General features: G+C 48.6%; 2 protein-coding genes across 2 annotated transcripts in view; one reads left to right on the plus strand and one right to left on the minus strand.

The window, feature by feature from the left end:
- Window positions 1-879: 879 nt before the first annotated feature.
- On the minus strand, window positions 880-6,464 carry LOC144727342 (protein yippee-like 5). The gene is made up of 3 exons (XM_078606091.1): window positions 6,304-6,464; window positions 5,731-5,872; window positions 880-4,717 (listed from the first exon to the last, which is right to left on the minus strand). The coding sequence occupies exons 2-3, from the start codon at window positions 5,869-5,871 to the stop codon at window positions 4,493-4,495; spliced, it is 366 nt and encodes a 121-aa protein (XP_078462217.1). The 5' UTR covers window position 5,872; window positions 6,304-6,464; the 3' UTR covers window positions 880-4,492.
- A 7,139-nt stretch (window positions 6,465-13,603) lies between these two features.
- Window positions 13,604-24,818, plus strand: part of LOC144727330 (EH domain-containing protein 1-like) — a 28,132-nt gene continuing 16,917 nt past the window's right edge. Inside the window, exon 1 of the mRNA XM_078606073.1 lies at window positions 13,604-14,295. Within this exon, the coding sequence (XP_078462199.1) occupies window positions 13,892-14,295 (404 nt within the window). The 5' untranslated portion in view covers window positions 13,604-13,891. The remainder of the gene's footprint in view (window positions 14,296-24,818) is intronic.

The following is a 24,818-nucleotide window of genomic DNA, read 5'->3' on the forward strand; positions in this document are numbered from 1 at the left end:
CTGTGGTCACCCAGGAGAGACCGTCCACAATGTATAACGACGCAATGCCCAATCCACAAATACGAAGGAGACATCATGGCGATACAACTCCGCTGATCCTTGGACGATGTTGCCTGGCTTGGCCACCTGAATGTGAAATTGTAGTTGTTACTCTGCAACAACATCAGCCACACGAAACAATGGCGAACCCATCTTCCGGAACATTTTGGATCCCATTGTTATTTGGGAAATTCGGCAATTTCCCATGCCTGTCCCCGGCAAGAGAAGACTCATTCTCGCCTTAATGCGTATTTTTTCCTCCGAGATCGCTTGACGGGCACTGGCTCATTATTGATGCTTTCTTTACCACTGTGGTCAGCATTAATCATTATAGAACTTGTACCGCGCGGTAATTAACGCAGTGCGTTAATCGAGCCAATTAAATTGAAGATTGAGATTTCAGTGTGTGCGTGCGCACGTGTTACACGTGACGATGCCGGCGTAAATTGCATGGCGCACCACGTGGCACGCGATTACCAATCATCGGGCGGGTGCAGCGTGGAACGAGTTAATTTGTATTTGAAAGGGGAGTAAATTGGTTAAACGCGTGGTGGGTCGCGAGGAATTTGGGAAACCCTGCCCCATTGGCAGCTGTTCCTGTGCAGCACAAAGGTGACTCATGGCATGGCTCAATTATGGGCAAGCCTCCCAGAAGGGGGCCATAATTGTGAAACAAAGCAGCGGACGAGAGTGGCTCCAATAGTGTCGATAATGGTTGATGACGATGATCAATTCACTGATGGATGAAAGTAGTGTTCGTCTTCGGGGTTGGTTGAAGGCAGTCGCTTTAAACTGCAGTGAACAGAACCATTGTACAAAGAACTACAAGCCGCGCAAGGGAATGTTTAAAATGTATTTATTTTATATTCCAACATATTTCACACGACCAAACTAAATATAAACACCCTGCCTAATGCAAACCAGGGTACACAATACTATGTACTATGCTCTGTGTGCGTGTATAACTGTTGCCCAACTTACATACACGTTGCACTTAACATAGAAGGCAAATAATTCGCAATCGGCTACAGACAACCCCTCAGCCAAATGGTGGTGGTGGTGGCAGTTGCAACAAAAGCCACAGCTCTGAGATTGCGAAACACTGTTGCCACCAATGCCGTCCAGTTCAAGGAGTTGAACTCCTTTGTAAAATTATATTTACCAGGCATTTTGTCTGGATCAAAAACAACGATTTTTTTTTGTTTAAGGCCAGCAAGGCCAAATAACACTTCAAGTGGTTGTTAACTTGCCTCCGCAGTCCTAAATTTGGGACACCACACCCCATTATAATCCCGACACAATTATTCTCAACACGTTTTATAATGAACACCTGGCCTTGGGAGGAGTCAAATTAATCAAACTATATAATCAGCCTCATGAGGAGTATAATCGGTGAGCCTCTCAAGACACATACACACACGCTTATGGTAAAGGAAAAGGGGCAGGACCTGCAAATGCTTTCTCACACCACTGCTGGCCAAAAGGCCTCCCTACGAGATGGAGCCCTAGTCGAAAGTCCTTTGGAGGGTATTTGGCCTACTTTTCCATGCTGGCCAGATATCTTAGAAGTGAGAGTACCCAAACTTTACCTGAATAAACAGGACCTCCTGTGGACCAACCGTGATGTACCTATACTGCTGGATGGACAGAGGATGTGGGGGTTTAATAAACTTTACCCAATGGTTCAACAGCTGTGCTGGGAGATTTAACCGGCAACATCTCGGATTCTCAGTCCAGTGTGCTTACACCACGATGGCATCCTGACGCTTATGAACAGGGGTTTTTCTGGGACCATTCGATATTAAGTTGGTGCCATTTCAATTTCACTGCATGCACACCTTGATAAATCCCGACGAACATTACTTGCCTATGACCCATGAGACACTGCATCTTGTACTGGTATGCACAGTTAAAATGTCTAAATCGGTATCTGAACTGGCCATTTGGATATTTACTCACCATGTCAGCTCTGCGCTGATGTAGGGACATTGCCTGATACGTTATTACAAAATTTTCTCAGGCAGTGTTAATGATTAATGTGGCATTTGTTTCCTGGACTGTGATCATGACAAGTCCCTTGGTGATTTGTTCCACTGAAATAAATATATATAATTATGCACACTGTCTACACAGGAGTGGGCCACCTACATAATGTGACTGGCACTCACTGGAGTTTCAAATCTGAATAAATTACTCCACGAGTGAATGCAACTCTTCTTACTCACTGCACCCTAAATGTAAAAACTTGAAAAATATGTCAGTCTTGAGTGACAATCATTACAGGTCGTCTAGCCATTGCATTTTCAAGAACCTAATTTTCAATCAAAAAAACTGCCTTTTCAAGAAAAAGCATCACCGGCCATGGTTAATACACTACTGGATGAACAAATAAACCCAGCAATTGTATGGTCCCAATCACCTTCCCCAATAAAATTATCAGCGTAGAGTGATCTGCCTGGGCAATGGGGGCACCTCATGGCCCGAGGCTGATTTCAGGCACTGTGACCACAAACTGGCCAAGAGTAAAATTGCATTCACCTCCACCTGGCACAGCCAATTTGTAAGGTTTGTGACGTGAACAAAACGAAGAGCAAGCCCACGTCTACAATTGAGGATGTTTTGCTGGTGATTACAACCGGCACCCTCAGGTATTTTGGCAGAAGTGTGAGGATGTCTTCCTGTTTTTCGGTCTTAAATAGGGGAAGGTGACGTCATCAACGTGTGCCTCCACGTGCGAAGGACCCAAAGGGGTTAATGTATTTGTATTAATATATATTATGTTAATATACAAATATACATGTAACGCATTAGGCTAGTCACAGTTAACATGCTTGATCTTGGGGAGACTTTCATCCAGCAGTGGATTTATGATAGCTAACGATGAAGGCAAGGGGCAAGGCAAGAGGGGACAATTTGTTCCGATCTGACTGGAGCAAGAGGTGTGAACAATCCTACATTGTACAGCCTATCCAACGCAACGTGAAAACCGTGCACGTTTCAATAAATATGGTGTGTTGACACTTTAAGCTGCTCCTAAAAAGAAACATTCAGGTCGAACTGTTTAATTATAGAATTGGTGCACTGCCAAACAATTTTAATATTGCGCAATTGCTCGAGAGCTGTCCTCCGAGGCATCAGAGTGCGTGAGAGACTCGAGACAAAATGTTTTAGGAGCGTTTCGGTACTAGCTTATTTTAGCCAAATTCAGAGGCATGTCTGACTAACGCGATCCATCAAGCAGCACGGATCATGCAGGTGTGTGCGGCAGGGGCTCCGAGCGGCATCATGCCTGGCCCTCGCTAGTTTAAAGCAACTAAACCCCCCGGCTACCGCCTAACGATCGCACTTTCGCCACCTGTTCATTGCTAAAGAAAATGCATCAACACATCACTGACAGCTACCTTGTACACATAACACTTTACCCTCTACCACTTAATAAACATATAGGGTAAACCAGCCAGTTTACATTTAGTTTCATATACTGTACGTCTTAAATCAACTAAATAAATCAGCTCAGCTAACATTAATTGCCTATTGACAAATGCACTCTAGTGCCCGACATTCGAAGCAACGTTCGATGCAGATACGTATAAAAGATGTATATAATGTATGTGTGTTGCTGTAGATCTAGATACCAGACTAAAAAAAGTGACTGAAGGGCAACCGCATAAATCAGGAGGGAAGTGCAAAGGCATGCAAACGACTGCAGTTCTGCAGACGTCGCCAAACCGCATGCTCTGCGTCTTGATTTACGCAAAATTACCCCGCGTTATTAAGAGCTATGCAGCCAATGAGCCCTTGTGTGTCAGGCAAATAGAAATATGCAGAAGCGCAAAGTTCAAGCTATCAAAACATCATTAATTTGAGTCGTTGCCCATTTTATAAAAATGAGGCAAATATGTCTCCACATTTAATAAGTTAAAATGTTCTGAAGCGAGGTTCTGGCAGCGCCTGGAACTGTAAGTTGCAAGAGGAGTCAGGTTTCCCTGAGGGTTTTTCCTGTCAGAAGTGAACGTATTCATTGAAACTAAATGGGGAAAGTATCTTTCAACTGGCCGTACGGAACAGCAAAATCAATGCGTGAGGCTGGTGGAATGCCCCGACTGACTCTACGAGCTCCACAATGCGAAAATTTAGATTTAACTCAAGGGAAAAACCTGCTTTCGCTTCCAGACACCAACACCTGAGGCTTAGTTTCTCACTGAACAGTTTCCCACTTGCTGGTAGCCTGAAGTAGGTGGCACATAACATCCACAGCCATAGGAAGAGGTTTACCGGTTGCAGAAACATTTTCTAGGTCGCTAACCCAAACAGACCTTGCTGCAATTAAGCCCTGGCCTACACGATTTGCTAAACCAACGTTACTGCTTCCACAGATAACCATTGACCCTGTTTGTGTGTTGACGTGCGTTTGTAGTTGCGCGTGCGTGCGACGGTGCCCTCCCATCTCCCCTCACGAGCCGTCGGCGGGGACATGCTCCTCGAATCCCTCGCTCTCTCGCACGAGAGCGCGCTCCAGGATCACGCGGCCCTCCTTGTAGCGTTGGTTGTCCTCGGTGGCGAACTCGTACATCCAGCCCAGCTTGCTGTTGCAGTTCTTGCAGCTCACGTCGCGCACCATGTGGCGGCCCGTGAGCATCACCCGGTCCTGAACCTCACTGAACGACAGGTTCACCACCTGCCCGGGGCATGCGCCGGCACACAACGCAGGGGTCACTCATTGTCGGCGCTTTAAGGGTTACACCAACAGTTGATTTGTCTATGTTGCAGATGTGGGTGTTATAATCCTGGGTCTGAATGTCATGTCACCTATCACCCAAGGTCGGGTCTCAGTTTGTGTATCGTCGTTTCAGTCAATAAACCCATTACAGCTGGATCTGTTCCATGATGAAACCTCCTGGTGTGTAGGTGCCGTGTCCCCGAGTTTCGTTTCTCCCATCGGCCATTATGTATTATTATCCTAATGTCGTGTTCTCAGGGATTCATGTCTCACAGGGTATGTCCATCATGTCTCTCAGTGCATGTGTCATATCCCAACATGTTTAATCGTAACAATTTTGTACGCCATGTCTCTAATTTGTGTGTGTCATGCCTCTAAATGTAGTGTCATATGCCCCATTGTGTGTCTGATATCTCCCAGTGTGTTGGTGGTGTCTCCCAGTGTACGGGTCGTGTTTTCCAGTGTACGGGTCGTGTCGCCCAGTGTGTTGGACGTATCTCCCAGTGTACGGGTGATGTCTCCCAGTGTTTTGGAGGTATCTCCAAGTGTGTGGCTCATGTCTCCCAGTGTGTTGGTCGTGTTTCCCTGTGTGCGGGTCGTGTCTCCCAGTGTGTTGGTCGTGTCTCCCAGTGTGTTGGTTGTGTCTCCCAGTGTGTTGGTTGTGTCTCCCAATGTTGGTTGTGTGTCCCAATGTGTTGGTCGTGTCTCCCAGCTTGCGGCTCATCTCACCCACTGTGTGGGTCGTTTCTCCCACTTTCTGGGTAGTGTGTCCCAGTGTGTGGGTCGCGTGTCCTAGTGTGTCGTATCGCTCAGTGTCCGTGTAATGTACCCCCACGGTGTGTTCGTTCTATCCCCCTTTGTGTGCGCCATGTCTCCAACGAACTCAAAGACAATAACAAAAGCGAGAGGTCGCATTTTGAACCCCACAATCGTATCCCGAAGTGCGTGTGGTCATGGGGCAGTACAAGTACTTTATTGAAGAGGAAGGCGCGTCCCGTGGCCCCTGTGAATCTCGTGGAGATAAGCTCGGAGCGGTTCGTCAGGATCGTATCGCAGTTCGCGCACGAGAAGAGCCGAGTGCCGCCGATGTGGTCCAGGAAAATGCGACCCATCCTGCCCGCACGCGCCACACAACGCTGTTAGTTAATACGGTTACGAAACCACTCTTTGTACCACGGAAACACCGCGATCCCCCACCGCAGCCCAAACAACCACCGTCTCCACGCCCCAGCTCTCCTTTGATCTCAACGTCAATAAGCGACGTGGCTCTTTAAAAGGAACAAACAACGATTTAGACATCACCACAGCCGCAACCACTCTCACAGCGAATCACAAACCAACATTAGCACATCCGCGTCGACGACATCAACACGACCGTCGCCGTTCGGCACAGCGTCACTGCCGCCAACGAAGCGGCTCGAAAGCTGCGAGAAGCGGGCAGACAACACACGGGGGCCCGTATGAAACCAGGCCGCAAAGGCCCCGCGCGCGGCTTGGCGTCTCTGGGAGGTGCCGACTGTTCGCGCCGCGCCTCACGAACTCGCCTGGGAGCTGCGGATCAATGGACGCTCGCGTAATCTCCGTAAAGAAAAATAAACCCCAAAATATAAATCCCAGAAGTCGCCTGGCGAAGCTCTCGGTCCGAGGCGGCGAAGACGGCGTCGGCTGAGCAGCTTTGTGATGGCCGCACCATATAAGGCAACGTCAACACGATGACGTCACGCCCAAGCGCCGCGCCGATTGGTCGGTGCGCGTGCGCGTGACCGCGATCAGCTGTGAAAAATCCGCGAAAATAAACACGTGGGGGCGGAGCGGATTTGCGGGGTGGAGCTAGAGTGGGGGAATCAGGGACTCGGTGATCTCGAAGGGGTATTTATAGAAATGCATTTATTTATTTTCTTCTTGCCGGATTGCCCAGGGAAACCTCGCCGAGTCTCAAGAATCTTCTCAAGCAGAGTCCTTCACTGGAATGGTTGGCCAGTGCCATTAATGAGTGACTGCCGTCCTCGTGTGGGAGGGAGATGGACTCGGTGTGATGCTATGTTTTTCGCAGCAGTGACCTTTGAAACAAATTAACTATGTAATCCTCCATAATAGAGGGTTTTGGGTTAAGCAAAGCAAACTCGGCTGTAATCCTCGCTGAATTTAAGGCAAACATAATCAGAACCCCGTGCTGTGTATACAACAAAAATATATTTTCTTATCAGACAATTGCCTTTCGAGATAAATATTGATCATAATTTGTTTAAGCAAAGCAAACTCAGTTTAAACCTTCGGAGTTGAAAGGCTACTCTTCAAGAGGGTCCTATCGCTTTGAGATGTTTGGACAATTCCCATTAATGAGTGCGGGAGTTGAAATGGAACACTCTTTGTCCTCGTTTGAAACACAGCATATAACAAAACATTTTTTACTACAGTACCTACAAAAAAAGTCTCACTGAGTCGCAAGACTATCTGTCAGGAGGGTCCCCTGGCACCGAATGTTACGATTTGCTTACCTCGATAATAATCAATTACCACAATTCAATTAAATATAATTTTTGTTTAATTTTGGTTAACATCATCATGTCAGGATGAGTCACACATCTTTGACGTAGAATTGGGAAAACATCGAATTTTACGCAATTCGTTCACATGTACCGTGAGCTTAAAGGATCGATTTGTAATAATTTAATCGGCGCATCGTTATAAGGACTCCCAGGGAGTGACGGACTTAGAGAGAAATCTGAAGGGGATTTGATGTCCTCATCAGGTTTCTGACTCCAATCTGCATCAACCTTCACATCGCTCCACAGAGCAGCAACAGCCACGTGGCAGACACGGAGGCAATGTAACCCACAGGAGGCGCTCGCGTCGCCTCGAGCCCGATTAGGCAGAAGTTGAACGCGTTTGCCTATCTGGGCGTTCTGGTGTCCGGCCCTCTTGCACAATTGAGTAACTCTGCACAATGATGTTATTGTGCAAGAGAGACGCTTACAAGGATGGCGAAGTATTAATGCAGCGTGTGACGATTATGAATGCTATAATGGCTTAAATAACGAGGCTTGTTTCCAAAAGGGAAAGTTTAATACAATGACTGTTTTGCTTTAGTGTAACTAATGCATTGCAATGACAAAGTATCATTGCCATTGAAACATGTGAATCACGGCTTCTTTTTCAAGGGCGTCCTGGGTTACACCAAGTCAAACCCCAAACACAAACCACATAACCAAGAACCCTTAATGCTAACCCCAAACCCAGACACAAACCCAAAACCATAACCCCGTTCCAAATAACTAACCCTTAACCCAAACACTAATCCCTAACCCAAACACTAATCCCTAACCCAAACAAAAACCTTTTACCAGAAAACTAATCCTACCCCAATCACTAAGCCTAACTTGAACACGAATTATAACCCGAACCCTACAGTTAAACAAACTATAATTAAAACCCGATCATTACCCCTAAAATTAAATCGAACCTTTATTGAAATAATAACACAAACCAAATCCCTTACACTTATCGAAGCCCTAACTCGATATTTAAACCCCAACACCAACCCTATCCATAACCCAGATTCTGACCCCTAGCTCAAATTCGAACTCCTAAGCCACACATAAAATGCCCCCCACCCGCCAGGCTATGAGGAGGGAAGTTGTGTAAGGTTCCTCTTACAACACCAGCTCAGCCACACCCAGTGAGCAATGACCAGACCCAAGTACTGTAGAGAAAACACATGATCTGAGTGATGGTAATAAACCAGTACAGCCCCTCTGTCAGTCCAATCCACTGATATACAGGGGCGTAGGCACTGTGGGTATCGTGGATGTCCAGACACCTCGACATGTTTAGACATGGCTAAGAGACACCCACAGTATGTTCAGATGTGGTTAAAAGACACCCACAGCATGTGTAGATGCGGCTGAGACCCCACAGCATGTGTGGATACAGCTAAGAGACACCCACAGCATGTGTCGATGCGGCTAAGAGACATCCACAGCATGTGTAGATGTGGCTAAAATACACCCACAGTATGTGTCGATATGGATAGGAGACACGTGAACATTTTTTTACATAAATCATGACATATTGAGTATGCGTATTTCTCCTTTCAACAAGGTGAAAAAACTGCCGATGGTGCCGATGATGGAACCATTAAGTAGAAAGCAGCGCACGCACAGTCGGCTTGGCACCGAGGCCACGGATCCCATCTGCAGTCGACCCAACAACCACTCTGAACAATGGCCTGGAGGACAACCAAACCCCAACGCCTGGATGGGGCCTCTCCACACCGTGCGGGCCGTGGGTGTTACATATGACCATACTTCACCACGCTGGGCAGAGCGGGTTGTTGAAGGTGGGGAGCACCGTGAATTTTGCTACACCACCCTCTGCTGCCCAGTACGTAGCCCTGCAGTAGCCGAGTACACCCTGCTGTGCATGGTGGTTACCCACCCAACAACATAACCAGGTTCAACCCGCTTAGCTTCCAAGATTTAATGGGATCGGCCGCATTCCGCGTGATTTGGTCATAGGTCTGAATAACGGAAATACGTATTCACTTTACAGTCATACGCTTTACTCAGAAAAGCCTCGCTGAGTCGCAGGACTATTTTGATGTTGCCAATGGACACGGGAAATAAATCCAAACATTCCAAACAAATCTTTCTGCTGATCGAATGAAACATGTAGACACTGAGCAGGCATAGGCTCACAAGGGCAAATAACTCGAAGCATTTTTCAGGAACATGGCCTCATGAGAGATATACTGGTAGAAACCTCCTGGTTACACCAGCCCACAGGGGATTATTGTGTCCGTCGTGCAGGGAGGGGCTGGGTGGGGAGGGTGGGGAGGGGCTGAGTGGAGAGGGCTGGGTGGGGAGGGGCTGGGTGGGGAGGGTGGGGTTGGGTGGGGGGTGGGAGGGGTGGGGCTGGGTGGGGTGGGGCTGGGTGGGGAGGGGCTGGTCACCCCGTGGTGCCCTTATAAAACTCAACGTTTAACCTACTCAGGCCGGCTTGTGCCCGCCCTCACAGTCGGGCATATTTGCGGAATACCCCACGCCGCCGTTGACCCTGGCCATTGACCGAGCAACCGAACGTTCCTACCAGCTCCCTCCGCAGGAATGTGTTATATTGGGATACTTGGTCAATTCTATTCATGAGTTTTAACTTCGTGTTGGCGGATGTCTGGAAAAAAACCCACGCTTGCGAGTGGGTATCTCTATCCTATACAGATGAGCCATCTGCAGATAAGCCCACATTTGCTGTAACGCATTGTCCTGGCTATTCCTCGTATGCATGTTTTATTCCTCGGTTTTATTTTTCCGCTATGACGTGAGGCGGCACGAAACAAGAAACAGCCCTGACGACATAAAACACTGCAGTGGCGTTTCCATAAACAAGAGGAATTCCTCTCGGGGTTGATTTAGAGATGCTTTCGTGCGGACGCAAATATCCCCGGACAGAGACGGACCGCGTTGTTTTTTTTAATCACGACAACAATGTCTGCAATGTGAGACTCGCGACCTCTCGACCCAACAGACCCGCCCGTCACCTCCCTCCTCTCCACGACCTCACACACTCGCGTTTCCACAGTTAATCTAAAGGCTACCAAACGCCCCCGGGAAATTCTAGATTTGAAGCTTTCGTGACCGCAAGGATTCATACTCTTAGGTTTTTTTTCGGTAAAGTCACGTAGGGGGAAATAAATAAATAAAACGCATTTTTAAACTAACATAAATAATAAAATAAGGCGAATAATATAATAATATTAAATATTATTTCTATTATTTTATTACTTATTAATTATTTTTACCTACGTGATTTTACCGAAAAAAAACCTAAGGGTATGTATGAGTCCCCGGGAAAGTATGTGTATGGCCCATCAACGTCCCACGACTTTCTCCACGTGGAGTGGTGCCCTAATCCAGCAGCGAATTGGCACAAGGGCCGTTGCACACGTGTACACTACGTGCGCAAGTGCTATGCGACCTCAAATCACTCATTAATCGAATTCACGAGCAGACGTCCTAAAATTTATCCGCGGGACCCTCTTGAAACGCAGCGGCTTGAGACTCAGTAAGGCATCCCTGGGTAAATAAATAAACTGCATTGTACTATTTGTGGCATTCATGGGTGCCTCGGTGGGAATGGGGCCGTGTGGAGCCCGTGGCAGCTGCAGCCGTGGGAAGAATTGGGGATACGACGAGAGGGAGTTCCTGGGTCCATGTGGTCGGTGCTGCCGGAGTGTCGGGGACGGGACCCCAGGGCGGGGTGACATGCGTCTGTCGTTGCGACCCAGGCTATATTTGACAGCAGTCGAGCAGGCGCCCGGCTAAGTCTGTCCCCTGTCTGCGTCTATCTACGTGTGTCTGTGTGTCCACGCCTGTCTGTCTGTGTATTTCAAGCTGTCCATATCTGTCCGTGCCTGAATGTGTCTGTATGTATGTCCGTGTTGTTATCCCGGTCTTCATAGGTGCTCGCAAACAGCACTTGCTCCTACAGTCTATGGCTATGCGGGGGATCTTCGTCTCTGTTGTTTGTTACGTGTCCGTCTCTCGGTCTGCCTGTCTGCCTGTCTGCTCGTGCCTGTCCTCGTCTGTGAGCGCCTGTCCGCCCGGGCTGACTGCGTGGGAAGAATCCCTTCGCAATGACCCACGCGCGTGGGGGAGCGGCATGGAGGGGCTGAGTGTGGCGGGTGTGAAGAGACGGGGTGAGGATGAGGTGATGGGGTGAGGCGAGAGAGTAAGGGTGAGGGAGGGAGGGAGGAAGCACGGAGCAGGATAAGGTTTGCGAGTTAGCCAGGAGGGTGAGTCAGGAGGGTGAGGAAGAGTATGCGAGATGAGGGTTTAGGGTGAGAAGAGGGCGAGGGGTGAGCCAGGAGGGTAAGGGAGATGGTGAGGGGTGAGGGTTTAGGGAGGGGAGAAGGGTAAGTCGGGAGGGCGAGGGATGGGTGATGATTGATGGGCTTGAGAGGGAAAGTCCGCATTCCGCTGCGAGCGTGGGGAATGTATCTCTGCTCTCGAGCAGAGCCGCCACATTCGACAGCGAACTAATAATTATCGTGATAATAATAGCAACAGTAATAAAACTGTACCCGTATAGACATCACCAGCATAATCATACAACTAACTACCCACTGAGCCAGCAGCAGGGTGAGGCCCTCAGGGGACTGCGGCCGCAATGACGCCCCTCTGTTCGGTAGCTTCGTACCCGACTTGTCCGCGAATTATCTCACAAGTACACACTGAACACCGAGGCGAAGAGCCACCGCTATTATTGGACTCTGTCAGTCGTTCAATACAAAACATTTGAGAAGAACGGGAAACGATGTTAGCCGCCAGGTGGAAATCGCCGTTGAGTGATTATGGAGTTGTGCCGCATGCGATTAAAGCCAACGCGGACGCAGAGCTGGGGATGATGAAGATGATGGTGGTGGGTGATTCAGTCGGCACAGGACAATGACACGTGTGAATTCTGCGGACATGACGTCACCCGCTCAGCTGGGGTGACGTCACCCTAATTAATGTTAACGACGTCATCATTCGCCTGGTGTGTTGGGATTATGGCGTGAATAAGCAGTGTGGCATTCAGATAAAACATGTAAAAGTAATTTAAGAAAATAAATATAAAAGTATGTACTGTGCTTCAAATAGTATATTGTCTCGATTTAAAGCTTTCGTGACTGCAGTGATTCATCTTCTTGGTTCTTTCGGTAAAGTCACGTAGAAGGGAAATAATAAAATAATAAAAATAAAACATAAAATAAGAAATAAAATAAAACATATTTTATGTTTTAATTTTATTATTTCCCTTCTACGCGACTTTACCGAAATAACCAAGAAGAAGATAGTATATTGTCATTTAATTATTTATTCAAAACAACACTCAACAAATTCCGTATCAATGAGACTGCGTGTGTGGTCTTAAACTTAAAGGATCAAAAATATAATCGGCGACGTTTCGGGCAATGGCCCTTCTTCAGTAGCACATCCATTAATGTATACAGTATTTACATCAGCTCTCGGACTCGATGGTGAGGGGTGAAACGATTCAATCTATTCCCAGGGGGAGAATCTGCAGGGGATAATCAATTCCCGTGATTGTATTGCATTCATAGAATCGCGCGCGTTTAAAATCAGTTGCGCCCGATCCACGTGGTCACAATAAACTGTTTACGTTTGTTGCATGGAACCTGCAACTGCTGCAGCACAACTGGATTCAGTACTCGATACTAAAACTGCGATTACAACTGGATCGATTGTGAAATTTACTCGCTATCAGCGATACGATGAATCGAAACTCTGTTGTGGTTTATGGTGGCGATACTGCTGCGTTGGCAGTGGCGCACGGGCACAGTAAATTAATTAAACTCAACACGTTCCGTTGCCAATAAACGCTGCCTTAAAGTATATAACAAACGACGTTTCGAGCAATGGTCCTTCATAGCATTCCCATGTCAGAATCAGAATATTTTGAAAAATCCGATGAGCTGTGAAGCTCTTTTTAAATGCATGATGGCCAGTAGAGGGCCACTGCCCGAAACGTTATATTTTCCTCCACAAGCCACAGAGAGACGAACGTGTCGAGGGAGAGAGGGGGGGGTCGAGTTCACGCGCAGCATTCTTCTCCGCCATCTTGCTCAGGGAAGCTCCGCCGTGTTTTTACGCGGCGACGTCACGCCGCTGACCCCCCCCCCCCCCCGTTACAGGGTCAACTGCTGCGCCTCTCTCCCTACGCAACATGGCCGCGCGTCGGCCGGCAGGGGTGGTGGGGGCGAGTGGGGGCGGGTGGGGGAGCGGTTGGGGGTGGGGGCGAGTGGGGGGTGGGTGACGTCATCGCCGTGGTGGGGCGGCCCCCATCGGTGCCCGGCGAGGGGGTCCCGGGCGGTTCGCAGAGACGGCGGCAGTGGAAGCCACGCGGACAGCGGCAGTAGCAGCAGCAGCCAAAGCAGCGGAATTTGAAGCCACAGCGGTGACAGCAGCGGCATTTGTTTGAACCAGCAACAGTATCTGAAGCGGCAGCAGTTGACAGCCAGCGGTGGAAGCCGTAGAAGCATCCTCAGCAGCAGCAGTAGAAATCTAAGCAGCGACATCGGCAGCAACGCAAGCTTCAGTACCAGCAGCAGTAGCAGCAGCATAAGCCGCCACCATGTTCAGCTGGTCAAATAAGGACGCGACGGACGGCAAGAACCCGGAGATGTTCCAGACGGTGTCGGGCGGCCTCAAGAAGCTGTACCGCACCCGGCTGCTCCCGCTGGAGGAGCACTATTCGTTCCACTCGTTCCACTCGCCCGCGCTGGAGGATGCAGACTTCGACAACAAGCCCATGGTGCTGCTGGTGGGGCAGTACTCGACGGGCAAGACCACCTTCATCCGCTACCTGCTCGAGCAGGACTTCCCCGGCATCCGCATCGGGCCCGAGCCCACCACGGACTCGTTCATCGCCGTGATGCACGGAGACACGGAGGGCACCATCCCGGGCAACGCGCTGGTGGTGGACCCCAAGAAGCCCTTTCGAAAGCTCAACGCGTTTGGGAACTCGTTTCTCAACAGGTAACCACCCCTGGGGGTGGGTGGGTAGGGTGGTGGTCGTGGTGGGGGGGGGGAAGATGGTCAGCCTGGGGGTTACAACTGAGATGGTCAGGTGGGGGGAGGATGAAGAACTGAGATGGGAAGGTGGGATGGGACTGAAGGAGGTTCGGGAGCGACGGGGAAGAGGGTGGATGATGAGGGAGCTGTGATGAGACGGGATGAGAAGAAGGGCTGGGAATAGAGGGATTTGATGTGGTCAGGGTAGACGGGAAGGGAGAGGTGGGAAGAATGTGGGGGAAGGAAGGATGAGGTGAGAAATAAACGAATTGTTTGGTTATAAAGTACTGCGGTGGGCTTAATGGATAGTGAAGGACGAGATGGCAGGCTCTGTGAATTCATCGGTGGAGACGCATCCATCGTGCATCATGTTGGGTGTTGCGAGGTTTGTGCCGTGTGATGGGGGCTGTGGGAGATACCTTCGAGACTGGGGGTAGGGCGGATTGTGGGGGGCCAGGGACGGCAGGAGGACGAGGGAACGTGGAGTGGACCGTTGTATTGAGTCACGGGGTTCTGTGTCATCAGGGGTGTGCAGGGGTACGTTATGTAACCTCGTTATGCAATGCGGTGTTTCTCACCTGGGCAGGTAAGGGCAGGGATGATGCACACCTGGGTGGGGTAGTTGACCAACATCCCACATGTGTAGACAATCCTGAGTATGTTATACACCAGAGATAAATAACTTGGGTTAAATTTCGATTTAAAGCTTTCGTGACTGCAGGGATTCATATTCTTGGTTCTTTTGGTAAAGTCACGTAGAAGGGAAATAATAAAATAATAAAAATTGAACGTCGTGAGAATGTAATTGTTTGATTTTTATTCTTTTATTATTTCCCTTCTACGGGACTTTACCGAAAGAACCAAGAACTTGGGTTAAGCCAAGTTATTTTATCTTTCTTGAGCGATTTAATTAATTAATGCTTTGAACATTTGTCCTTACGGAAATGTTTAGCTGGGTTCCCTACTGGGAATACAGGGAACGGACATCCATATCCACAATAGAGGAAGTCATTTAATTTGCAATAAAATAACCTATTTTAAAAAAAATCGTCTTATTTCTGAAAATACAAAATTCTTGTTTTATAGTTAAAAATATATATACAGTATATATTTATGACCCTTGGGCTACACCCATTTCAAACCTTTTAAAACAGTCTGCCTGAGCAGCAGACCATGCTTTCCCACCCGATGATGGACGCTTGTGTTGCGCCCGAAATGTCGTGATTTATTTTATGTTATACCTACGTGACTTTACCAAAAGAACCAAAGAGTACACACAGTATTTATTCTTAAGGCGCTCACTCGTCCGTGTCACTCTAACTTGGTGGCCCACCTACCCCTCTGACGCACACTCACGCACCGCTTCCCTGCAACCCCCCAACGGCGATTCAATGAATTGTCGCGAATTAGGGTCATGATTTTTTGCTTCAATAATATAATCATTCATCCCGTTTAACTTTGTGGCGAACAAAAATAATAATTGTCAGCCGTTTGTCAACCCACTGCTGGATGGAGACTGTGTCAATCGTGCGGCTCGATTGACTATGCAGTTACCGCACGTGTGATCTATGTGGAACTTCTTTCGCATGATACGTCGCCAACCGTGCTAATCGGAGATCGAAACGGGGATGAGGTTCACCTTTGGGAAGGGGACGGTGGAGGGGGGCATTTGACCACAACACCGCATTTTCAGGTGACCTGGTCTGTGAGGGGTGAGGCAGAGGTCCGAGCACCCTTCTGACATGTCCCGCGTAACTCTGAAACCGACCAACCTCGTCCTTGACACGCAAGATGAGGTTCACCTTTGGGAAGGGGACGGTGGAGGGGGGCAGTTGACCACAACACCGCATTTTCAGGTGACCTGGTCTGTGAGGGTGAGTCAGAAGTCCGAGCACCCTTCTGACATGGCCCGCGTAACTCTGAAACTGACCAACCTCATCCTTGAGACACGCAGTGGTGCTCAACTCTGGAACTCGTCGCCCTTCACAGCTGTCTTTCTGCCCGATTGCAACACGCAGTGCCAGATTCGTCCAAATCACCGATTCTCTCAACGGTTGGTGACGGAGTCATCAACGGATTGTCGCCAAACATCTGATGAGGAGGAACCTTTGGCCAACAGATCCGTGGATCACTTCCCAGAGTCTCCAGCCAACAGTCGCCCGCCACCCCTGGTCTCTGTGGCGCTCATGGTAACTGTGTTAACAATAGAGCTCGACTTGACGTGGTCAGCAAATCTCTGTTGGAGATTATACGAAGAACACGTTATCAGGAGACGGCACACTGATAATGGAGCACTCGGAGGTGTCGTTAGGGTGTACGGTACCCCTCCTTATCCCATGCCCATATCAGTGGCATATTTCCTGATGGGGGTAAAGTCATACTTCCCCAGGCCCCCAAATCTGTTTTATCCCTTGTATATCCACATACAATGCCCTCTCTTCCCTCCCATCAGTCATCACAATGGGGGCTGAACAAACGTCGTCTTCCACTGCTTGCCGTCTCTGGTCATGGCGATCGCTTCCTGTATCGTCGTCAGAAAAGCACAGGCGACAAAGGCTTGTTGGGCCAACCAGAGTGTCCACATATTGCTTCCTGCAGACCTCCGCGTTTCTCTGTTAAGTCCTTCTTTGCGCGGTCAATCCACCTCTTGTGTGGATTGGCCTCTAGTTTCTCATTTCACATGGTAGCGCAAGGCCATTTATGGTCATTTGTTTGGCCTCCATTCTCCGTACGCATCCAAGCCAAATCATTATTGTGTCTTTGTATAATTTTGCACCGGTCTCCTGCTAGTTTAGCTCTTTCCTCTTGGCCGCATTTCTTAGTCGCTGTAGTTTCGACCCAGGAGATTGTGGTGTTAATCCCACGTCGCTGTGTTGATGATGCCAGGTGAAGAAATAGCAGAATTTTGTTACACTACGATGCGAAGTTTTGATAGCCATTGAAGAGCTTTGGGAGATGCGGAGTGAATTTCGGAGGTGTTGACGGGCAATGAGTAAGTAACAGGGGACAGTTCTCGTTCAATTGTTTGAAGTAGTTTACCACAATCGCTTTGTCTGTGGAGTGCCCTTGAGTCTCCATTGATGCATGATGTACCTCCTCTTTTGGAGGTGCGAGTCTGCCACTGACCACCCAACCCCACCCTTTACCAAATATAGTAGGTTCCGTGCCTGGAGGCATTAGTTACAGAGATGTGGAGTGTACCATCGCTCATAGGGGTGGCACCCAGCCTTCCTGTGTCTGGCCCTGGCAGTGAAGCAGGTAGCATTTGCTTTGCAAGGAGGTGGAGGTCACCTGTGACAATGGCGTGGTCAAAATCGGTGTGTCAGCGCGATAGGGTTTTCCTTGATTGAGTGATAACGTTGCCCGTGTGTCTCCGTGCGAGTGTGTGGTGTGTGTCCGTGCGTGTGTATGTTCAGTCACACCCCAAATTCCAGTCAATATGTGAACATAACCTCCAGTCGCCACGCCAACAGCACATACAGTACAGTAACGCCCCCCCATCCCCGGGTCCCGACAAACTTATTGAGAGAAAGAGAGTGGCACTGTGGTGGAGGCGGCGCCGTGTGGTGGTGTGTAACCCAAGCAGTGCAGGGCACGGCGTGTCCGTGTGTCCGTGTGCGGGGAGCGGTCGCGTAGTGCGTTACAAACCCGCTAACCCGACTTCGAATTTCCACTCACGACCAATAAGAGTGGCGAATATTTGAACCGGTCCTGGGCCTCTCCGCCATAAATGAGTAACCCTGCACTGGGGAGACAAAGGCGGCCAGCCATGGTGTTGGCTGTTTGCCCAAACAGGATGTTAAAAGCTACACGGGGGGGGGGGGGGGTTCTTTGTTGTGTGTCTGGGTGTGTGTGTATTTGTGTGCCACTCGGTGTGTGTGTGTGTGCCAAGGTGTATTTATGTGTGCCCTAACGTCGCATGGACACGTGTTCACGTGGTAAAATTAAATCAACCCTTGGTTTTCACTGTGACGCAGAGTCGGTCTAACCATCACCACCACCACCATGCGGAAGGGGAAGTCGCGGGTTCGGAAGTCGCTTTTCATTGTCATCATCGGCCCCATTAACGGCGTTTATTGATATTGGGACCCACACAAGTATAAGACAATCCCCGAAGCGCCAAAACAATTACAAAGTACAATTGAACAGAGCACTGTACCCACAAAGTTAGAATAGGAAAAAAGTTTCCAAGGCAACGAAAACATGTTGTTTATTCTGGGCTCTATAATAAATAGCTTAGAAGGGGTCGTGCACGGTGGCATCATTGTTTGCTTCAGATTGACTAATTATTACACAATTTGTCAAACAATAGGTCAGAGCATGTGAGCTGCGGTATCGCTGAGCCCTGACACCGCTGAGATCTTTCCTGGGTTTGAATCCAGGCACCTGCCTGTGACTACACCGGGTCCTCTTTACAGTATTGAGTTGAGATGGTCTCAGCTCGGTCATTAATCAAATATAATCGCACAGACAAACATCACATTCAATTTGAATCAGAGAATTGCCAATGTTGTTATGGACTGTCATGTGCTGTCCTCTGCTGTATGGAGCAGATGTCAACTTAAGGCACCTCAGAAGTAGTTGCGTGATATTTTCCTGCATGGGTTATTCTTTTACACGAAGGATTCCATCTCTGTGCAAGAGTTCCGAATGAATGCTTAACGCAGAAAAAAAAATATCCATTAACATAGTAATTTTGTTCTGGACAGCATTTGGCTAAATACCATACTGTTGTGATAAACATTACGACCATATTCAGAGTGGGTGGGAAAGTGCTGCCCTCTACGGCGTGTACCAGAGGTCACGGAGTTATATCATAAGTAGTTCTGTGACCTCTGCTTCTGTTGGCTTAAGACTAATACGAAGGGTCGTACTGCTCTGAGTTTTCTGAATTAATATTTTTAATCCCTTGATATGGTACCAAGAGTATAATTGGTATTAAATTGTAGGAGAAAAAAACTGACAAAAAATGTTTCGAGCGAAAATCATAATTTGTGATACAGATGCCAGCGGCGGAGTGGTGTGCTGCCGCCCTCTCTCGCGACCCTTTGTCGCGACCGTCTCGCCCGTGATGTCCTTCTCGCTTCACGGGTTCCGGGTGGAGCGCGCCCCCACTCCCCAACAAACCCCCACACTCCCCACGCATCGTCATTCAGTGACTCGACACGATCGATCCAGGCTTATAATTCGGTTCAAGAATGTATTCCTCTTTGAAATACGTTGCGGCGATAGTGGTGGCTACTAGCGGGTGTAAATAAAGGTCACATTAACCCATTATATAGGCAGTGTACGCATCGGAACGCACATTGATGCTTAGGGACGCATGTCCGTTGCGCGCGTCGTGTCGTGCGCTTTAAAAATTGGTTAATTAGTGCGTCATCACTTTGTTAAAGCCATAATAACTTGCACTGTTTCGCTCCACAGAAAATGTTTTTATTGGCTATTGTTGGGAGATTCATTCAACAGTGAGAAACAATCTTGATTTGAAACTTTTGTGACTGCAGGAATCCATACTTTTTGGTTCTTTCGGTAAAGTCATGTAGGTAGAAAATAATAGATCACACCGTTTCGATCGCAACACAGCACACCGGCCGTGGTTGTTGTATGGATACTTTGGTCCCTGTCATTAAAATGTGGATTCCCATTCCTGGTACAGCACCACTAATGCACGGATGAACACGTGGAGTCCGTTAACTCTGACCTTTAGACGAATGTCACGAATCTCAAACGTTAATATTGGTCTTTTGTTGCGTAGCCCTGAAATCTACAGCTGTTGATTGTGAGCAGATGTTTAACTTCCCAGTGAACCCTGGCTCAGTGGGTGAGTCACTCATTCTCTTCTGGTATTCCGTCCCACCTCTGCCCCCAAGGGCTGTATACTTCTACTTATTTACTCCCTGGCCTTCCTTAAACTCCTTCACGTCTCACTGGGCCTCTTACCTGTCATATGCACACTCGTACCTGTATCACGAATATGTATCGATTGACCAACATCCCTGAAATTCGATTCATTTTTAGAGTCGTAATCAAGAATCGATATGTGTTTATGTTTTGTTGCATTTGTTCCACGTTTGTTACGTCTCGTTTTGGATATCTAGTTTGTATTTTCTCTTTGCTTTGTACCGTCTCGTTCATTCTGTTATGATAACAGACACGTGCACAAACTTGGCAAACATCGACAATAATCCATTCTGACAAGCACACAGTTCCTGATTGTAATAATTGATGTCGAGCAGTGAACCCGTCACACGCCCACAGCAGGAAGTCTGAAATGTCTCAATCGAGCCCCAGCGTGGCCCCAGCAAGATAAAGGTCCCCTGAGTCAGGCTCATAAACACCTCCGTGAGGGTCAACATCTCCTTCGCGGCGCACGTTAACAACGCCATTCGCGTCGCCACAAACGTGCGTCCACCCCTCTGCCATTCGTGCTGTCCACTCCCTGCCCCCTGTTCAAGTCCAGGCAGGTTCCAGAGCTTCCACTTCCCTGCCTTCGCCCTACTGTCGCTTTCTTTTCCGTAAAGCAAACGTGCCCACTGGTATTGTACAGCATCTCTCGAGATGTGGTCACGTGTAGACGCTATCAATCAACATTGTTCCTGCATTGGGGTGTTTTTTTCGAGGACCACAGAAGTCCCCATGGACTCGCATGGAGATCCATGAACGCAAACACTCCAGAGATCCACGGCTCGCACAGAGACTCGGGACTCCATGCTCCTGTTAAATGTCAGGCTTTGGCTCAATTCCCACCTTTCTCTTCCAACGTCAGACTGCCTCTTGCTATAGACTAAATATGCCACTGTGTCTGCACACCATCGAGAGATGCGGTCGCATGTAGACGTTCTAAAATCCACCTTGCATTGTAATTGACCAACCAGAGTTTCGTGGTATCGTGGTCGGGTTCACCTGTTTCTCAGAGACGTAAAGGTGTGAAGGCCACGACACTGCCGAGTCGACGGCGATGTTTGCGAGCGACATTTGTGGGCGACGTTTGCGAATGATGTTTGTTGGCAATGTTTGTGGGTGATAGTTATGGCCGATGTTGGCAAGCGATGTTCGTGGGTGTTAAGGGGGGGTGGGTGGCATTATTTTGGGACCCCGGTGGATTGGCAAACGTTCGAGGTGGAAACAATCGTTTTTTTTTACAAATAGTTCTTTGCAAATGAAAAAAAGAACCGGTTTTTCGACTCTAGCCTCAAGGTGGATCCGGAAGCCCCCCCCCCTCCATACACACAGCGATGAGCTCACTGCGTGGTCCACGTGTCGCGCTCGCCTCCACTGTACCGTCGCCAGCCGCTGCGAGTTTTTGGAACCCTCCTTCCCCATCCGTGTCATGAAAATTCGACGAAGGAAAACTGTTCCCAATTACACTCCACTCGCGCCTATGCGAACCAGCTGGCATTCAGACGGTTTGCAAGTTTCTTGGGAGTGACTCGTGGAGAGACTCAGTCCCGCCATACGTATGTTGAACTTCCACCACTGGCTTAGGGTTGCTCATTTGAGCAACACATCTGGGTTATTTATGTATTAGTGTGTTGATGTGGGTGGTCAGCGCACTGCATTGTGAACAAGCCGGCTTGAGTTTGATTTCCGGCCACGGCTAACATCAGAGTGTCTGCGTCCGTCATGGATCCACTGCCTTGGCCAGTCTGTACTGACCAGCCTGGTGAAGTATGATCAAACAGCCCACATGACAGATACGGCCTGGGAAGTGAGTTGACATCAGTGGGTTAACAAAGATGTAAGCTCATTATTATTGTTGTGCTGACATCGGCGTCGTGTCAGAGATAATGGCCCTGGCAGATGATGTCACGGAACTACAGTAATTCTAAGTCACTTCAATCTGCCTCTATCCACAATTAGGTGAACATATTTCACATTCCCTGCAATGTGTGGTCATTGCATGGTGATACAACTTAATTTATTTAACCCTCTGAGATAGAATGTATCCAAAGTAGGTGAAAACCCATGTGGTACCATCAACTGGCTCTTCCGGAGAACCCGGTTTAATCATAGCTTTATCAAGGTCTATGGGACTCTATGCAAGTCTACGGGTTTCTATGCGGGACTGTAGATCTTTCATTTAAGTCACTGGTCACTGAGCTGAAGCCATCAACTCGCTGCACCTCGAGGACCCGGTCTTTAAATCGGCAGCGGCTGGAACCCAGAATTGAACGCAGCTCTCGTGTCTCACCTGAGCGAGCGCGTCTGTTGCGCGTGACCGTGGCGAGCTGTGACGTTAATGTTTCACGTGGGTCCCATGAGCTTCAGGTTCTCTGACATTTACCTGTACGGTATTTTAATAGCGTAATGTCCTTGTGATGCAAGGCATGTGTGTGTGTTAGAGGACAAGTATGTGTGTGTGTGTTGGAGGCCAGGCAAGGTTATAGAGTTTTTAGGGTTTTAGAGGACCGGTATGTGCGCCGTATACTACACAGGTGTGTTGTAAGGTGTTGGGTAGGGTGGTGACATCGTGGTGAGTGCATTGATGTTACAAACCTAGCAAACCTGAGTTGTATTAATTCTAGATTTGGAGCTTTCGTGACTGCAAGGATGCATACTCTTAGGTTTTTTTTGGTAAAGTCACGTAGGTAAAAATTAAAATTAATAAAAGTAAAATAAAAAATCACGACGTTTCGGAGGCAACACAAGCTTTCGTCTTCAGGTGTATTACTTGATACAGCAATCGTGCTGTGACGGTTCCACCTGAAGACGGAAGCTTGTGTTGCCTCCGAAACGTCGTGATTTTTTTATTTTACTTTTATTAATTTTAATTTTATTTCTTACCTACGTGACTTTACCGAAAAAACCTAAGAGCCTGAGTTGTATATCCGGTCACGGCTAACATCAGTGGCCAGGGATGTAGACTAGTCCTGGGCCCTCCCCCCTAGGGTCGACTCAGCTTCAGTGTGTAAGCATCAACAATGGGGAGACAAATGCGATCGCCTGTATTGATGCCTGTTAACAACACTTGCCCCCAGCAGTCTATAAAGATGGATTTTAGTCTCAAGTCCTGGATTGCACAGGTGTATGTGTGTGTGTTCTACGGATGGTAGAGCATAGCGAGTCCATTGTCATGCCTGTACGTCTTGGCTATGTGTGTTGTACAGTACACGCATCCATTACCACCACCATCATCATCATCAACCCTATCATCCTAATCGCTGTCACGGTCATAGTCGCCGTTCGCGTAGCATGTCTGGAAAAATACAACGGCGATTATCGCCGCGGCAGCAAAATGCTGCACGCAGGTGCGCGGGCAGTCGGCAGCAGCGCAATCGCCTCGTCGTCAGCCGTGCCCGATGCAAGTGAATGACAATCTTAACTCGGCGTGCCAACCCCTACGCCACGATGATCATGGCGTTACGTACAGGACGATCCATTCGTAGATAGCCCAGTAGACATTTTCGGGAGATATTTATTTACGGAGAAGGCAACTTTTTTTTTGTTACATCTCCCCCCACCAGTCTCACTGCACTCATTAAACTGTTTTAAACGCTCTATTCTCTCGGAAACAGATCCATCTCTTTCTCAACATTCAATTGGCTGTAGGCAAGGCATCAAAGCGGGCCATTAGGAATCAATGGAGTATTTTAAAACGGATCACTTTGTATAGATTAAAAAGTCACTCCCTTGAATTACCCATAGATCTTCGCCGAGTTTCAACACTCGTTTTTGGGAGGGTCTTGCTGCATTGGGACGATAATCTGATTTCATTGATAAAGGGTGAGGCCGGGATGTAGCACACGGGTGACTAATGACTGCACGGTGGTGTGAATATGGTGAGTTGTGACTCCACAGTCTCACCTGTGCTGACTCACAACCAACCACATGTGCCATCTGTTTCCCCTTCGTCTCCGAGGCTCACTAGCCCTCCTGCGGTGTCGTTGTGCCTCCCATGGGAACCATAGCCCGCGCAGTTACATAACGCACACACGCGCACACCTACATACCCACATACACACAAAGACAAAGAACCTCCCCGCCATATCATTTTGAGGCTGTAAGCGAGCACCCATACACACAAAGACACCAATACCCGCCAATCGCCACGAAGTGACGGTGACGTCACCATGGCGCCTGTGCCAGGTCAGGTGCACTTTGAGGCCACGTGAAGTGTCGAAGGCTCGCTGACAGGAGGTCTCGGGATAGACGCAGGTGCCATGGGTTGGCTGACTGAGATGGCTGGTAGATGCACCAGCTTTACCCCCTACTCTGCCAACTTGCTACATTTTATTCGCCCAACACTGTTCGTTGTTGTGAGCATCGCTTCTTTGCCCTCCGTTGTTGCTGGAGGGCGACTGCCTCCAACTGCCCAAGTAGCGTCCTCACGAGCCTCCTCCATAGAGGCCGATCTTGACACCGTTGGTACCAGTCATTGGCAAGTCCACTCAGCTCCACATCCTCCCGTATCGCATCAATCCATCTCTTCTCCAGCCAATGTCGTGCACGTTTAGCCCCCTCTATGCGGCCAAACAGAAACTGCTAGG

This window comes from Lampetra planeri, chromosome 25 (genome assembly GCF_965212315.1).
Source record: "Lampetra planeri chromosome 25, kcLamPlan1.2.h2, whole genome shotgun sequence".
Taxonomy (NCBI): Eukaryota; Metazoa; Chordata; class Hyperoartia; order Petromyzontiformes; family Petromyzontidae; genus Lampetra; species Lampetra planeri.